Consider the following 18,542-nt stretch of genomic DNA (forward strand, 5'->3'; position numbering starts at 1 on the left):
AGAGAGAGACACACACACACACACACACACACACACACACACACACACACACACACACACACAGAGAGACCGAGAGACCGAGAGACAGAGACAGAGATTTGGATATATAGGCTAACCTTTTCAATTGTACACAGTTTATTTTGTTTTGATTGTTCCACTTTTGCTTTGGCAATGTAAAAGTATGTTTTCTCATGCCAATAAAGCCCTTGAATTGAAATTGGAAGTGATGTGTCTATTCCTCCCTTTCTTCTAAAAGAGAAAAAAGAAGACGCTGAAGAAAGAGTAGGAAAGACTGAAGATGAGGTGGAGAGAGAGAGAGAGAGAGAGAGAGAGAGAGAGAGAGAGAGAGAGAGAGAGAGAGAGAGAGACTTTAGATCATCATCTGATTTAATCCCCATTGAGAAAAGAAAAGAAAAAAACATGGGGGGGGGGTTGGTCTGTTAGAGCTGGTGGTCTGACAGAGAAAGGAGAGAGATTGAGAGAGAGACAGAGAGAAAGAGAGAGAACTAGAAAAAGTGCTCCTCGGAGCACAGGTCTCCGCCAGGTCAGGTAGGTTATTGTGGGCCAACAATGTTCGGAATTCGCCAATCAGGATGGAATATGAAAAATCGGACAGAACCATCTTGATCACTTGACTATAGAGATAATGGGTACCGATTTGCATGATGATTGGACAACATTTGTAGGAGTAATACAAAAAAGAAAAGTGTTGAAAAAATCGGCCTCCTGGTGGCGCTATAATAGGGCAATGTTAAAGGATGGCAATTGTTCTTCAACATAGTGCGAATGTGCGTGCAAAGTGTCACCTCAATCGGACGCTGCGTTCATGATTTGTGGCATTTTGTTCAAAACAGGCCACTTCTGCAAACTTTAGATGTCAATGTTAGCCAATCAGGATGAAATATGAAAAATCAAACAGTTCCATCTTGATCACATGACTATAGAGATCATGTGTACCGATTTGTGTGAGATTTGGATAAAATCTGAAGGCTTAATATCCAAAAATGTGTTTTACATAAGTGGGCCTCCTGGTGGCGCTATAAAAGGCAAATGTGAAAAATGCAGGGCAGATGTTTTTCCTTGGCCTCTAGGGAGTGTGCGTGCAAAGTTTCATGCAGATCGGTGCAGTTATAGTTAAAACACAAATCAGCCTTTTATAGCGCCACCATGAGGCTGATTTGAAATATGTCAAGTGCCATTTGTTCCTCGGCGTAGTGGGAATGTGTTTGTGAAATTTCACGGAAATCGCAAGCTGCGTTCATGATTTGAGGCATTTTGTTCAAAACGGACCAATCCTGCAAATTTTTGAAGCCAACCTTAGCCAATGAGGATGGAATATGGGAAATCGGACAGATCCGTGTTGATCACATGACTATAGAGATACTGTGTACCGATTTGCATGACGTTTGGATAAAATCTGTAGGAGTAATATATAAAAAATTGTTTTGCACAAATCGGCCTCCAGGTGGCGCTATAACAGGCCCATGTGAAAAATTTGAGGCAGAGGTTCTGAATTGGCATCCAGGGAGTGTGTGTGCACAGTTTGGCAGCGACCGGGCCAACGGTGCCGGAGATTAGCTGGTAACACACAGACAGGACACACGGACGGACGGACACACGGACGGACGGACGGACGGACAGGGGCGAAAACATACTCTCTCGCCATGCCTTTCGGCCTGGCGGAGACAATGAGAGAGAGAGAAAGAGAGAGACCGCCTGAAAAGACACATTACGTCTTCTTTTATTATCATTGTCTAGGCCACCCACCACCCCACCCCACCTGCCCCCTGCCCTGCCTCATGCCTTCCTTGACTCATCCCTCTCTCCCTCTTCCTCTCTCTCTCTCTGTCTGTCTCCTGGGTCCCCTGACCTCGTGTGAAAGTCAGCGGCACAAATTCCACCACAGTCCTGCCCTGCTCTGGGAAAGTCTGTCCCTGCTCCCTGACAGAGAGAGAGAGAGAGAGAGAGAGAGAGAGAGAGAGAGAGAGAGAGAGAGAGAGAGAGAGAGAGAGAGAGAGAGAGAGAGAGAGAGAGAGAGAGAGAGAGAGGACAGACACACACACACACACACACACACACACACACACACACACACACACACACACACACACACACACACACAGCGAGACAGAGAGAGAAACAGACAGAGAGAGAGAGAGAGAGAGAGAGAGACACATACATACACACACACACACACACACACACACACACACACACACACACACACACACACACACACACACACACACACACACACATACAGAGAGCGAGACAGAGAGAGAAACAGACAGAGAGAGAGAGATTAAAAGGAAAGTACAAGATAGAAATGGATTAAAGATAAGAGTCCAAAATTGCCGTTGGGGCGATGGCACTGCTTTAGAGAGAGAGAGAGAGAGAGAGAGAGAGAGACGGTGAGCAGCCCCACTGAAGAGTCAAGGGAACACATAACATAAAAACACTAATCAGTTGTTGTTTACGCTTGTTAAGGGAAGAGAGAAATGTAACTTGTCCCGTCTAGAAATTAACGAGTGAGAAAGAGCAGTTTGTCTTTTTAAGAGCAGTGGGAACCTTCCCTCTGCTAAACTCTACTGTGTGTGTGTGTGTGTGTGTGTGTGTGTGTGTGTGTGTGTGTGTGTGTGTGTGTGTGTGTGTGTGTGTGTGTGTGTGTGTGTGTGTGTGTGTGTGTGTGTGTGTGTGTGTGTGTGTGTGTGTGTGTGTGTCTTAAGGGTGGGCCTGGGGGTTCTGACACGGCAGAGACACACACAGACCTAGGGGACACAGCCAGGGGACACTCTGGAATGGAACTGCTCTCTCTCTCTCTCTCTCTCTATCTCCCCCTCCACATCTTAGCCCACCCCCCCCCCCCTCATGGTCCCCCCCTGCACACGGGACCGTCCTCCCCTCTGTGGGACAAGGCACACACAGAGTCTCAGATTGATGAGTCATGCGTCGGTAAACGGCTATATTTGTGTGTGCTGAGGGTTCCGGCTGTTTTCATTTTTGGACACATTGGACAAATGAGACTTTTAAGGCAGTGCCTCAGTGGCCGCCTTGTGGACTCCTAATTTGGAAAGCCTGGATTTGACCGGTGCCGGTACTGAAGAAGAGTGGGGCTGGATTCTACAGACCAGCCTGAAACCACAATACACGGAAGTGAACACAGATTGGCTGTTCCAGATAAAGGAATATGATCTTTTTTGAATTTTCACAGCATTTCTCAGTTTACAGGAAAGCCAAAGAGAAAATAATTCATCTAAAAAATGACTTGAACACAGATGCTGAAGCTTCAAATACTTGTCTATCGTTCACCTAAAAGTCAGAGCTGAAATCTACATGTACGTGAAAACAGTGCATAAATACTGATTTACGTTGGTACCCTCCATATTATATCACACGTCTTCCCAATGTTGTTCATATCATCCTTGTGTAGGATGTCTGTCTTTCATACACATCCAGTTAGCGTTACAATATTACTCCCTTGCTTCTTCTGTTTTGATTCATTCATCGCATCTGTGTCATTTTTTGATTTGAGCTAAAAAGCATTCTTTTACACTTTAGTGATTAAAAAATAGCAGATCTACAAGCTCATAGCGCGGCACCGAGTGCCGCGCTATGAGCTTGTAGATCTGCTATTTTAGAAAAATCGTGAAAATGTGTGAAAATCTTTGAATATATATTCTTTTAAAGCGAACACTTTTAACTCAAATCTTTGCTTCTGGGGGGTCCCTGGAACAAAATATTTTGATATGGGGGTCCATGGCCATGTACATATAATTTTGGGGGTCCTTGACATGAAAAAAGTTTGAGCACCACTGATATAGAAACCTACGTTTTTCAGAAAAACGTTGGGATTTAGAAGACTTTTGTAGAATCGGCTTCAGGTCTTAATGGGTTAAGGAACGCAGAGGAGAGGATGATAATGATTGAGTGGTGGAGCAGAAAGGAGAGTGGGATAGGATAGGAGGAGAGGAGAGTAGAACAGGAGAGGAGAAGAGAAGTGAGGGGAGGACAGGAGAGTATGATAGGAGAGAAAAGGAGAGGAGAGTGGGATAGGACAGGAGATGAGAGAGCAGGAGAGACGTGGGGGAGGATGCTAGTAGTGTAGGAGAGGAGAGATGAGGAGGAGGGGAAAGGAGGATGAGAGGAATGGAGGGAAGGAGGGAGGTGCTGTGGTGGAGGAGGAGGAGGGGGGGGTTACAGGTGGAGAGGGAGAGAGCAGGCCAACAGAGGGATAAGGAGGCGATACGTCACTCAACACCCTTTATAAATCCCCTCCAATTCAGCTGCGACTAGCCAAGCCCTTATAGACCACTGACTGACTGACTGACTGCTCACTGGGACTATTGTTATAGGGATGGAGAGAGAGAGAGAGAGAGTGAAAGAGAGTTGGTGGGGGGGGCACTTTCTAGTGGGTCCGAGAACGAGAGGACGAGGAAAAGGGGGCAAACGTGGGAAGGGAGGTGGGGAGGGGGTGGGGGGCAAAACGACAGCAGATTGTGCCCCCTATACCCCCTACATGGGGCCCTCTTGACTTGACCTCGGTGAAAGCCAGCGTGGAGTATGGAGTTAATCAAAAGTGTGTTAGGATGACAGGCAGGGGGGGGGGGGGGGGGGCCTTCATGGAGGAGCTGCACCTTGGGGGCCCCCCGGCTCCCACAAAGCCTCCAGTGTGAGGGGGGGGGGGGGGGGGCCAAGGGGAAACCCCTCACACTCTCTCACCCCGGAATAGGGGCTGAGGGCAGGGTTGCCAGATCTGCTTATTATAATTTCCCTGCAAGATTTTATTTGAAAATAGCCGATCTACAAGCTCACAACGCGTCGCATCGCGAAGCGTTGTGAGCTTGTAGATCTGCTATTTTCAAATAGCTGATGTATATGTTTAAGTGCTCATGTGGCCCATAGTCGCTTCTTTTGGGCTGGTTTTCCTCGACCTGGTTGCTTGTTTCTCTCACAGAATCTGGCAACACTGGCTGTGGGCCGTGGTAGGGGTGTGTGTGTGTGTGTGTGTGTGTGTGTGTGTGTGTGTGTGTGTGTGTGTGTGTGTGTGTGTGGGGAGGGGGGGCGGGGGGGGGGGTAGCACCGCTTAGTCTGTCTGCTGGTGGCAATAAACTGGAATCAGTTCCGATCTCTTCTAAGCACCCCGCCAGTGTCTCGGCATGATGACACGTCCACCGACCCAGATGCCCACCTGATGACACATACATGGCCTCGGGGGGGCTCGTATGTCAGCGGTCATGTCGCAGGAAGTATGTGAACAGGACGCACACACACACACACACACACACACACACACAGCCATATACCTCTGTGATAATGAAGAAGTCATCTCCAGGGTCTCCTTGCACCACTATCTTCTCTCCATCCTCAAACTGAACGGGCTCCAGCGCATCAGCCACCGTCAGACGCTCCCACTTATCCAGAGACTCTGCGATTGACACACACACACACACACACACACACACACACACGCACACACACACACACACACACACACACACACACACACACACACACACACACACACACACACACACACAAAAAAGCATGTAGTCGGGTACAAACGTAAACTTTTTGGTTTCATCCATAAAATCATCACTGGCACTGGATTCAGCGTTATGTTAAAATGTACATATTTATACAGATCAGATACAGATGTGTGTGTGTGTGTGTGTGTGTGTGTGTGTGTGTGTGTGTGTGTGTGTGTGTGTGTGTGTGTGTGTGTGTGTGTGTGTGTGTGTGTGTGTGTGTGTGTGTGTGTGTGTGTGTGTGTGCGTGTGTGTGTGTGTGTGTGTGTGGTCAGAGAGGATGTCTCCTCCACCAGCCCATTTAGCTGGTGGGAACAAGTCCTTCCCACCTCAGGCTAATCCGTTCACTCAACATTGACTATTAAATCTCTTCTCCTCCTCCTCCTCCTCCTCCTCCTCCTCCTCCTCCTCCTCCTCCTCCTCCTCCACTTAGAGCACCAAACACCCCGAAACCAACCCTTAAATCACTAGCCACACCCACGTTCAAGCTTTGTGTTTTGGTGCCGTTTCACGGGTCCTGCGTTGGTAAAGCGTCGCAGACGCCATACCACCGTGTCAAACTCCGCTCTCTGGCCACTAAGTATAGGCCGTGTCCGGGACAAATCACGGGGAGCGTTAAACCCACGTGGAGACGGAGCGAGACGTGTGATTGTTTGATGGGACGAGCGGTTAGGGACACGCAGCGAAGGCTTGGAGATTCTCATTGAGCGTTGGTGTCATTTTGTGGAACTTAATGAATGATTTCGGGGGTGTTTTGAAATATTTTAATTAAGCGAAGACAAACTCACACATAGATGAATGAACCGTTCGCTGACTTTTACATCCATGTAGGCAGTGGTGGAAAGTAACTAAGTACTCCAATACTTTTACTTCTACTCAACTACATCTCGGAGGCAAATATTGTACTTTTTACTCCACTACAATTACTTGAAAACTTTAGTTACTAGTTACTTTGTAGATTTGGATTATTATTACAAAACACACATTAACCACTAAAGCCCTATATACATTTCGGCCATTTGAAAATAGCAGATCTACAAGCTCACAATGTGTCACAAATATTTTAATACATTTGAAAACTTGAAATGGGACATTCTGCATAACGAGAGTACTTTTACTTTTGGTACTTTAAGTACATTTTGATGCCAATACTTTTGTACTTTTTTTTTTAATTCCGGACTTTTACTTGTAACAGTATTTCTATATGGCAGTATTGATACTTTTACTTAAGTAAAAAATGTGAGTACTTCTTCCACCACTGTATGTAGGGAATACAAATTAATGACATTCAGGTGTCAAGACCTAGGGCAAGCATCTAACTCCTGAGTATGTATCCCCCTCCCGGGGATACATGTCCAAGTCTCAGGAGGTGGAGTCCCTTGTATTAATGATTAATGTTTGTCAAATTCCGCTTTTGAAACCCACACACAAACTGTGCACCTGGGGTCCGACGTGCGTGTGAATCGGTCCGCTTTGAGAGACGTGAGCGTGTGATCCTTTTGAATGCTCCCTGGGTCGAGATAGAGCTCAGTGGCGACAGCGCTCCCGACCACATGCTCACAGCGAGCGCGGTTAGCACGGGATATTTCTAGAAGCCGTTGGTATTTGCACAAAAACCAAAAACACAGACGGTTACACATCTTCAGTGGAGGGGGAAGAGCAAATGTTCCGACCGAGAGCTTCGAGCAACTTTTTGAACTATTGGTATTTCTATTTCTATACGGAGAAGAGGCATTAATAACCTGAGACCTGAGAACGGTCTCACAGGAGAGACACAGGAGAAATTGATATATTTATGAATGCTTCATCTTAAGCCCACACATAGTGAAAATAGCTGATCTACAATCTCGTAGATAGACTATTTTTTTTAATTCCTTTTTATATATATATACTGTAAATAGGGACTACAGGGTAAATGTGATTAACATAAATGTATAATACATTTTTTAAACTGTGTCATTTTAGATTTCTTTGGCTATTCAAAAATAGCAGATATACGAGCTTGTAGATCCAAAAAAAAAAAAAAAAAAGTGCTTTGAATATACATATAATATATATATATATATATATATATATATATATATATATATATATATATATATATATATATATATATATATTGAATTAAAAACTAAATCTAAATATTTTGAAGAATCGAAACCTGAGGTCTTAATGGGTTAAATGGTGAAATTATCCAAGATAAATATCAGACACTCTACAATTCCCAAGTAAGGAAATGCATGTATCTAAATCAGCTTGACCAGAAGCTGGGATAAAACGACACATCCCGAACCAACAATAAAAACAAATGACCATGCTTAACCCCCCCCCCTTCGTCTTTGCATGGGATAGAATCTATACCCTCGAAAAAACACTACTACTGGCCTTTAACTTTGTCTGGAGGACAATGATGCAATGATGTTTTGATCTGAGTTTACTGAGCATAAAAGCATGCAGGAGTCTCTTTTGTCTGGATCTATCTATCTCCTGATGGAGTTTGGTAAGTGACCCGTGTGTGTGTGTGTGTGTGTGTGTGTGTGTGTGTGTGTGTGTGTGTGTGTGTGTGTGTGTGTGTGTGTGTGTGTGTGTGTGTGTGTGTGTGTGTGTGTGTGTGTGTGGGATTAACTATGGTGAAGGCTGTGGGGACAGAGGGGTGTCCAGTGTCCCCATGTGGTGTCTACCTCCGTCCCAGACGGATGTCTTCTCTCTCCGGCTGTGTGTTTAAAGGCGACGGGGGGGGGGGGGGGTCCTATGTTATATGTGGCAGGTCCTTAAAGAGCTCCGCAGGTAACGTGATCCACAAATGGACCAAGAAGGAAAACTAAAGTTTCACGCTCTGCGGAGCCTACACCCTGCACTGCCACCCCGCTGCAAACCCCACTTCAAACACACACACACGCACGTACGCACGTACGCACACAGTGTGTGTGTGTGTGTGTGTGTGTGTGTGTGTGTGTGTGTGTGTGTGTGTGGGGGTGTGTGTGTGTGTGTGTGTGTGTGGGGGTGTGTGTGTGTGTGTGTGTGTGTGAGAGAGTGAGCCAGTGAGTGAGTGAGTGAAAAAGCACCCCCCCTTTTACTCGTTGACATCAAGGGCTTGTACCCAATTTTGTGGTTATCGTAGAAATCAAAGACAAACAAAAACACTCCCGCCCTCTGTTCTCCTCCTCCTCCTCAAAGAGAGGGGAGTAGGAGAGAGAGAGAGAGAGAGAGAGAGAGAGAGAGAGAGAGAGAGGGGAGAGAAGAGAAGAGAAGAAAAGAAAAGCAATTTGAAGAGGGAGGTTTCTGTTTGAATACAGGCCTCGTTGGGGTTGTAAAGAAAAAGAGGAGAGAGGAGAGAGAGAGAGAGAGAGAGAGAAAGGGGGGGATAGTCCCCGCAGAGCAGAGAACCATTTCTAACTCCTGAATGAGTGTGTGTATTGTGGGTTTACTATAATAACTCTATATAGGGGTCATGAGCCTTTATATCTCGCACACGTCGTGTGTACGTATGCATGCGCGCATGCCCATACGCACACACATGCACGCACACACACACACAGTTTATCCGGGTGTAAAGGAACCAAACACACAGAGCGGAAAGCAGCCACCTGCTCTGACGGTTCACAGAGTGACTGTTTAATGGTGCTGGACGGCCCACAGCAGCATCTGCAGTGTTGCCGGCCAACTCCGTCCCCACACTGTGGGGAAATCCCAGAGGGACTACCATCTCACCTGCTGGGACAGGTCCTTATCTATCTATTTATTCAATTAACCTATTTTATACTTTGGCTATTCGTAAGTAGTAGATCTACAAGCTCACACTTAAGCCCTATCGTATGCACATTTTCCAAACTAAGTTTTGAACAAAATGTGTTCGTTTTTTTGAAGATTTTCACCAATACTGAAATGCCCAACATACTGTAGTGACGCCAGGGTTAATGTGGCTGAAGTGTTGGTGAAATATAATATTTGTGAATAAATAGATGTAATAAACAAATCATGGCTCAGCATTCCTCATTGCCCTCTGTATCCAACCTTGGGCACAGCGTATCAGCCTGAGCCTGAGCCAAAGACCTGGGTGATAATCTGCATACCTATATACAGTATATATTCTATAAATTCCACAAATCTGTGTGCGCGTGTACGTGTCCTTTGCACATCCTGTGAACCGTCCTACCGATCGCCTGTATGACGCCGCGAGTGTTCGAGTCAAGTGCGAAGTGGGTCGGATCAGCGGTTCTCCAGAGTGACGAATGACGCGTCACCATCTGCAAATGACGGGCATCGCTCGCGATGCCACAAAAAAGTGACGAGTGGCTCTCCACCACCCCGTCTGCTCCGAACCCGGCACGTGGGCATATGGGCCTGAACTAGCTCATTCAATTTCAGCTCTAAATTCCGAGACCAACCTTTGCACACACACCCATGTAAAGCAGACCGTATATAGAGGCCATATGGGCTCAGTATTATCCAAATACCACTGTGTATGCAATGCATGCCAGGGTAACAGAGAGAGGACAGCTAGCTTAGGGTTCTCTACATTACATACAACCCACAGGTTAGCCAGTGCTTTAGCATCAACCGTGTAGGAGGATTAGAGGTCTGCGTGCGCGCGCGCGCACACACACACACACACACACACACACACACACACACACACACACACACACACACACACACACACACACACACACACACACACACACACACACACACACACACACACACACACACACACACACACACACACACACACACACACACAGGCCTTACTGTACCATGGGGCGCCGTGGGGGAACGTGTGTCTGTGTTTATGTGGGCTAATCTACGCGCTGCATGCGCCAACTGTAACTGCTCGCACTCTGGACTTTGTGACCTCGCGTTTTAGCACACGGCCAGCAGACACGTGCACACACGCACACTCATGCCACCACGACGTTTTCGTAAATGTTTTGAAATAGGCAACGAAACGCATTTGGGAGTGGATGAACCCCTACACGGTGCACGCACTCAGAGCAAATGCACACACACACACACACACACATCATACTCACCGAGAATGGAGACCTTGCTGAGGAACTCTTCGTACATCTTCCTCTTCCTCAGTGTGCTGCCCTGTAGGAGACAAGGGAGGTTAAACAACAGTTGTTTTCTCTCTGTGTGTGTGCGTGTGCGCGTGCGTGCGTGCGTGCGCGCGCGTGCGTGCGTGTGTGTGTGTGCGCGTGTGCGTGCACGGGTATACTTACTATACTCGTGAGGGCCGAATGTCCCCACAAATGTTAACACATTGAATGCCAAAAACGGTCCGGACCGTTTTTGAGGGTCCAAACGAGAAGTGCCGAAAACGGTCCGGACCGTTTTTGACCCAATTCTATTTTTATACGAGTGGCCCACGTGGGGCGCTAAAACGAAACTTTGACATCACCCAAGGAGTTTCTGAGAAGAAGAGGCTGGATCTGGCTCCATGTCAAAAATCCTTCCGGTCGGCGTTTTCAATGTTATCTCCTTGACTAAAAGCTTAATATCTCCATTTCTTTTTAATGTGGTGGAAACGAGCCGTTTCCGATCGGCGATCACGCTGCAATGGAGGATCGCGTTGGAAATATTATTGTTCCAGGCGTTAGTCGGGACCCTCCGCCGTCTCGCACGCACGCTTTGTTTACATGCACTTCCGCGTCGGGGCTTCTGCAGCACGAAACGTATAACGCAAGTGGATGGAAGAAATGCAGGCACTCAACGTATAATATTTTAATAAACCTCTGGCACCCAATGTGTTAAGAAATATTTCTGAACATGTCCTCACAAGTATAGTAATACAAACTGTGTGTGTGTGTGTGTGTGTGTGTGTGGCCCACCCCACCCCACCCCACCCGCTAAGCGGGGGACTTTCCCCCCGTGCCTGTCAGCATCAGGTACTTCCTGACAAGTCTAGACCCTATCTGTACTTTTTCAAACACTGTAGAAACTCTTGAGAGTGTGCAAAAAAATGTAACCAAATACAACACGGGTCCATTCGTGCGCTCACAGAGTTACGGGGTCCATTTTGGTTAGATTTGCACCCTCTCAGGGATAAATTAACACACAGAGGGTCTTTTTACCGCGTTCCTTCTTTTTAACCCATTAAAACCCGGGAACGCATCTGTGTAACCACTTAAAAAACATTATTTTATACTTTGGCTATTCAAAAATAGCAGATATACAAGCTCATAGCGCGGCACCGAGTGCCGCGCTATGAGCTTGTAGATCTGCTATTTTTGAAAAATCGTGAAAATGTGTGCAAATCTGTGAATATATATATTTTTAAAACAAACATTTTTCACTCAAATCTTTGCTTCTTGGGGTCCCTGGAACAAAATATTTTGATGTTGGGAGATGGGGGGTCCGCGGCCAAATACATATCATTTTGGGGGGTCCTTGACATGAAAAAGTTTGAGAACCACTGATATAGAAACATACATTTTTCAGAAAACCGTTAGGATTTAGAAGACATTCTGTAGAATAGGAACCTCAGGCCTTAATGGATTAACCCAGAACTCAAGAGAGAGAGAACAGATAGAGAGAGAGAACCGATAGAGAGAGAGAACAGATAGAGAGAGAACAGATAGAGGGAGAACAGATAGAGAGAACAGATAGAGAGAGAGAAACGATAGAGAGAACAGATAGAGAGAGAGAACAGATAGAGAGAGAGAGAGAGAGAACAGATAGAGAGAGAGAACAGACAGAGAAAAAGAGTGAGAAAAGGATGGTCTGGCCTGGCCCATGTTTGTCCTTTGCATATGGAAATGATATGGTGCTGTAAGGTTTAGTGTTTTAAGTGCCTGGAGTCCCACGGCTGCCTCTAATTTCAAACCATATCAAATTTTCTCTTAAAAGGGGAGAAATGTTTCCCAAGCAAAGCCAGCGCTCAACTCCAAAGCGTAAACAGCTTGATTAAAGGAATTCTCCTCTGCAATCGCCTGCCTCCCTCCCTCCTTCCCTCCCGGATAAGTGATTGAGTTGAGTTGAGTGTGCGTGCACGCGCCTCTGTGTGTGTACATGTACATGTACATGTACAGCATGAGTGTGTGTGTGTGTGTGTGTGTGTGTGTGTGTGTGTGTGTGTGTGTGTGTGTGTGTGTGTGTGCGTGTGTGTGCGTGAGGCCAAACGCAATCTGTTTTCCCTTTTGGTTTCTGCTACTTGTGTTTTGTTGTTTGCCCCCCCCCCCCCCCGCAGCTAAGAGACATTGCGCTGCTTGCGTTGCAAAAGACAAACACACTCTCGTGCCTCTACGCTGCACTTGTACTTGTAGCTACTCCCTTCAACGCCGCAATATGTTCTTAGCGATGATTCTATCGATTACTTTTTCAATTCATCGAAGTGTGTTTTTTTTTTTATATAGTTGCTGTCCAGCAGAAACTATTTTTTTCCGCTTTTGCATTTGTTTCCATAAATCAGTGCTATTGAACACCCTTTACGTCTGTGTGTTGATTAAAACAATATTGAACCAATGAAAAGTATTAAAAAGCGCTTCTGACAAAACCATGCTAATTCTTTGGGGGAGTTAGCCGTTTTCTGCCAGACAGCAGAGATATATACCAACAAATTGATTAACCATGTGCGAAATAGCGAAAGTAGCAGATATACAAGCTCATAGATCTGTTATTTTCACTATTTTCACTACACTATTTTTTATTAAAAAAAATTCTAAACTTTTCTCATATACTGATGTGCCCAAAATAGGGATCGATTATTAACCACTTAAATCCCAGCATCCTTATCGTGGGGAAGACTTTCGCAGAAAATAGCAGATCAACAAGCTCACCACGCGTTGCGCTGCGACCCGTTGTGAGCTTGTCGATCGGATATTTTCTCCGAAAGCTTTCTCCCACGATAACAGAAAACAGAAAAGACACTAGCATAGAGCCCTGAAGGACTCCGCTCAACCATAATAGCGTTTAAGTGGTAAATCAATAATAAATAAATAAATATCGACGATAAAAAATGTGTTATAATTGACAAAATCAACCCGTTGGATTAACTGTTGCACCCCTACTACTCTCTGGCACCATATTCTGACGGTGTTGCACCCACCACCCTGTCCCGTTGCCTGGGGACAGGGTGGTGGTGGGTGGGGGGGTGATAGAGGGTCTCATAGTCTCCCAATGGGAAAACTCAGACAGGCCTTGCAAAGGGCTTAATCCATTAAGACCGGGACAAGTATCTGTGTAATTGTTTTTAGATTTATTTTGGCTATAAAAAAAATAGCAGATCTACAAGCTCATAGCGCGGCACCGAGTGCCGCGCTATGAGCTTGTAGATCTGCAATTTTTTTTTGAAAAATCTTGAGAATGTGTGCAAATCTTTGAATATATGTTTTTTAAAGGCAACATTTGTAACTCACATCTTTGCCTCTGGGGGATTCTACAAAATGTCTTCTAAATCCTAACCGTTTTCTGAAGAAAAAAAAAACATATGTTGCTATAATCAGGTGGTTCTCAAACCTTTCCATGTCAAGGACCACCCAACATGATATGTATTTGGCCACGGACCCTCATCTCAAAAGAAGCACAGATTTGAGTTACAAAACGCTCAAAGATTTGCACAACAAAAAAAATCACGATTTAATTTTTTTTTGCAGATCTTCAAGCTCATACAGTAGCACGGCTATTTTGGAATAGCCAAAGAAATCTTAAAATGACACAGATGCGTTACCGGTCTGAATGGGTTAAAGGCTTATCATGCTTCCATGACATTACGTTACATTACACAGCGGACCTGATTCATGAGGTGGGGCGGGGGGGGGGTTCTTACATATGTCAGGACCATAGGGGTTTTCTGGGGATACATTCTTGAATGAGTGTATGAAAGGGCTTGTCTAATTCGTCAAATCCCGTTCTTTGTTGTTATCTTGTGTTCTGTTTATCTAAACTCGTCTCCTCTGCGTTCCCTTTCTCCCAGCCCCGCGAAAAAAAGAAAAAGGAAAAAAAACTGAAATAGAAAGAGAGAAAAAAAGGACCTCACACTCTCACGTGGCGCCTTGGGAGGGCACCGCGCTCCCCTCCACGTGTCTTCCTTTAAATCACTTCTGGAAAAAACTTTTATGTTAAGGCCTTTTCCCTTGTGGTTTTGCCTTTTTCAGTTTTTTTTTCAGCTTTTAATTGTTCTGTTATCTCTGTTAATTTTGTGCTAATTATGTTACTCAATTGATTTTAAGTGTTGATTTTAACCTGTATGGTTATTATGCTGCTTTTATCTGTGAAGCACTTTGTAAACTTGTTTGGAAAAGCGCTATATAAATAAATTCATTATCATTATCATCATGTATTACATTCGCAAACTCCTCTTCCACTTCTACTAAGCACCGCTGTTGACCCTTCACTCTTTCCCAGAGATATTGTGTGTGTGTGTGTGTGTGCGTGCGTGTGTGTGTGCGTGCGTGCGTGCGTGCGTGCGTGCGTGCGTGCGTGCGTGCGTGCGTGCGTGCGTGCGTGCGTGCGCTATACTTGTGAGGGACAAATGCTCCCACAAGAGAAATTGTTGTTTTATTGTTAAAAAGAGAGTTTTAAAATCAGGAAAAGGTTCAGGTTGGGGTTAGGGTCAGGATCAGGCATTTAGGGGCGGGGTTACTGTAGGTTTAAGGGTTGGTGTTCGAGGTATTCCTGATTTATACTTGATTGCAACCAAAAACAGCAGATATACAAGCTCACAACGAGTCGCAGTGCAACGAGTTCTGAGCTTGTACATCGGCTTGTCCTCACAAGTGTGTCTCTCTCCGGCCAAATGTGTGTGTGTGTGTGTGTGTGCGCGTCTCTGTCTCTTTGAGGTGGAACCATCAAAGAGTTGTGTGGTGTGGACCGGGGCCAGTCTCTAAACCCAACCTCACCTCCGTGGCCCCTTCATCTCCATCCAAACGAGGAACACATACACACCCCCCTCCCCCGCCTCCCCCAATCGTCTCGTGTTCTGTTTGTTTGCTGTGTGGCCTGTCAACGTGTTAACACCTCTGTCTGTCTGCCGTGTGTGTGTTCAAATGCCAAAAGAGGAAAATAACAAGGCGGCCATTGTTGGAGTTCGGGGGGTGAACACAATGGAATGAGTGTTTTTTTTTATCAGAGGAAATGTCATTACGTTGTTTACTAATTGTTGTCATGGATGTGGTTGTGGGGGGGCGGGCACACCGGGGGGGGGGGGGGGTTCACGAGGATGCTTGGCTGCCATCTCTCATGATAAGGTTACGACATCTTGGCCTTATTAAATACCCCTCCCTGCAGCTAATGGACCTCCAGTGTGCATCAGGGATGAGGCAAGTGCTTTAACTACATCAACTCTAGCATTCCAATTCTGTGCATGTCATAATAGGAATATATTCGGCAAAAGTAAGCGAGCGTTCTCCTATTCCACCTATAAGCCCTGCTCAGGGACACCTCCAAACTTTGACTGAGTGAGCCGAGGGTCAAACCGGCGACCTCCCGGTTCCCTGACGGCCTCTCTATATACGGTACAGCACGATGGAGGTAAAATGCTCATCAAGTTATCTGAACCCCAAATAGACATCTTGAAATGTTTACCCAGCTGTCGAAACCATGACTTTTCAATTTAGAATATGGAACAAAGACAAGCATTCACAGTGTTGGTGAAGCTGTGAACATTGCATATTTAAAATATTTCATTTGATTAATCTCCTGTCGTTCAATACGCCAGACCGGGAACACGTCACCACCAAAGTCTAACCCTTTGCTATTTGAAGTAAATTAGCGTATATCTTTTGACAGTACTATACAATATTCGTTTCAATACATATTTCTGACAAGCTGGAAATATTCTGAGCATTTCCACACTAAGTTGATCATTTTTCGATACATATTTGTTGAGAACGAGAGATCTGTTCAACTCCAGTGCATCTTTTCCGACCTGCATCTTTTCCGTCAGATTACTTCCGCATTCCGCACACCTTGTCGACATCTGTTCCTGCGGATTGATTGATTGATTGATACACACATATGTAGTGAGATAGATAGATTACATATCTTTTTTTTTTTTATATTGAAAAAATACACAGACTAGTGGTACAGACACATACTGTACACATACTGTATGTCCATGTCCACAGACTGTTCGTGGACATGTCCACAGACTAGTTGTACGGGGAGAGCAGACTGCAAGGCCTCTATTAAAGCGAAGCCAAGCCAGCTTGCCAAGTGCTCCTCCATTTCTGCTGTAATTGGAAGCCTGGAAGAGACAGTGTTTCCTGTATCCATAAGCACAACATACAGTACGCTACATGTGATGGATTACCCTGCATCATCCAATTGACTCGTGATTTATATTGTAATGCTTGTAAATCGATGCTTCTGTGCCGCTGCAATGCATAAATACAGTGGCGGTCAAGCCATCAATTGTCAAGGACCGCCAACATTATATATTATATGTATTTGGCCGCCGACCCCCATCTCAAAATATTTTGTTCCAGGGACCCCCAGAAGCAAGGGTTTGAGTTAAAAATGTTTGCTTTAAAAAAATATATATTCAGATTTGCGCCAATTTTCACGATTATTTTTTTTCTTCTTCAGATTTACAAGCTTGCAGCGCTGCACGAAGTAGCGTGCTGTGAGCTTGTGTATCTGCTATTTTCGAATAGCCAAAGAAATCTAAAATGACACGGTTTTAATGGGTTAAGACATCAAATATTCGTCTAACTGTTACTTGTTTATCTGTGGATTAAAATAAAGCAATCAAATGTGTGTGTGTGCGTGTGCGTGTGCGTGTGTGTGTGTGTGTGTGTGTGTGTGTGTGTGTGTGTGTGTGTGTGTGTGTGTGTGTGTGTGTGTGTGTGTGTGTGTGCGTGCGTGCGCGTGCGTGCGCGCGTGTGTGTGTGCGTGTGTACGGGGAGGGGGGCTCACTAAGTAGCAACATACCTCCCCCAGAGCTGCTAACTAAGCAGCTACAGACACATGGCAGTCAGCAAGAGTTTTTACTGGAAGAACACAGACACACACACAGAGCAACGCTCGCTCGCTCGTTGTGTGTTTGGCCCCGGAGCCGGCCAGAATACCGCACACACTTTGTAAAAACAGCTTTACAAATCATTGACAGCAGTAATTAACTGCAGGTCTACATAATTGAATTCTGCAGCGCACCCTCACAGCCCCGCCTCCTGCCGCTGTTGGTGGAAGAGCTGGAGGAGCAGAGGAATGAGAGAGAGAGAGAGAGAGAGAGAGAGAGAGAGAGAGAGAGAGAGAGAGAGCATCCTCTAAAAGAAAGGTTACCAGGGTAGGCTGTGCCCTCGATGAAACTATGCGCTTAAGAGGTGACATGAGTGTTGGCCTGGCTGGTGCCAGTCCTGTGCTGAGCTCAGAGCTGTATACGTGCAGGATTGCACAGCTTTTTTATTTTCTTTTTCACATTTCTCTGCGGGGTCCAATCGGTTCCACTGCACACATGAAGCCATAGGACCACAGAACATAGTGCTGAGTGGCTTGTGGTGCAGGCTTGCACACACACGGTAACTTATGCTTTGTTGCACCGTGGTGTCGCTTGCTGACAAGAACTCATTTATAGCATGAAATGAGGCTTGAACACACACACACACACACACACACACACACACACACACACACACACACACACACACGCAAGGAGGGTTTGTAAAGACGACTAATTACAATACGGTGTGTACGCTGTGTGTGTGTGTGTGTGTGTGTGTGTGTGTGTGTGTGTGTGTGTGTGTGTGTGTGTGTGTGTGTGTGTGTGTGACAGCTAGGGCAGAACTCCCCATGTTCCCAGTTTAAACATTTAGACATTCCTCCTAGATAAGCTCCGGGATGGGGAAGTCTGTGTGGAGGTATTAGTAGACCTCATCGCTCTGCCCTTCCATACCCCTCCCTCCCTCCCTCCCTCCAGGAACAGAGGGAGAAATAGAGACAGGAGCTACAGGAGCAAGCGTGCGTGTGTGTGTGTGTGTGTGTGTGTGTGTGTGTGTGTGTGTGTGTGTGTGTGTGTGTGTGTGTGTGTGTGTGTGTGTGTGTGTGTGTGTGCGTGCGTGCGTGCGTGTGTACTTG

General features: G+C 45.7%; 1 protein-coding gene across 1 annotated transcript in view; it reads right to left on the reverse strand.

Moving 5' to 3' along the window:
- The window catches only part of LOC308098459 (cAMP-dependent protein kinase type I-beta regulatory subunit-like), a 131,955-nt gene that overhangs the window by 9,918 nt on the left and 103,495 nt on the right, over positions 1 to 18,542 (reverse strand). Inside the window, 2 exon segments of the mRNA XM_080446817.1 lie at positions 5,304 to 5,425; positions 10,559 to 10,619. Of these exon segments, the coding sequence (XP_080302943.1) occupies positions 5,304 to 5,425; positions 10,559 to 10,619 (183 nt within the window).

The sequence above is a fragment of the Gymnoscopelus braueri genome (assembly GCF_963280865.1).
Source record: "Gymnoscopelus braueri genome assembly, chromosome: 13".
In the NCBI taxonomy this organism is placed as follows: Eukaryota; Metazoa; Chordata; class Actinopteri; order Myctophiformes; family Myctophidae; genus Gymnoscopelus; species Gymnoscopelus braueri.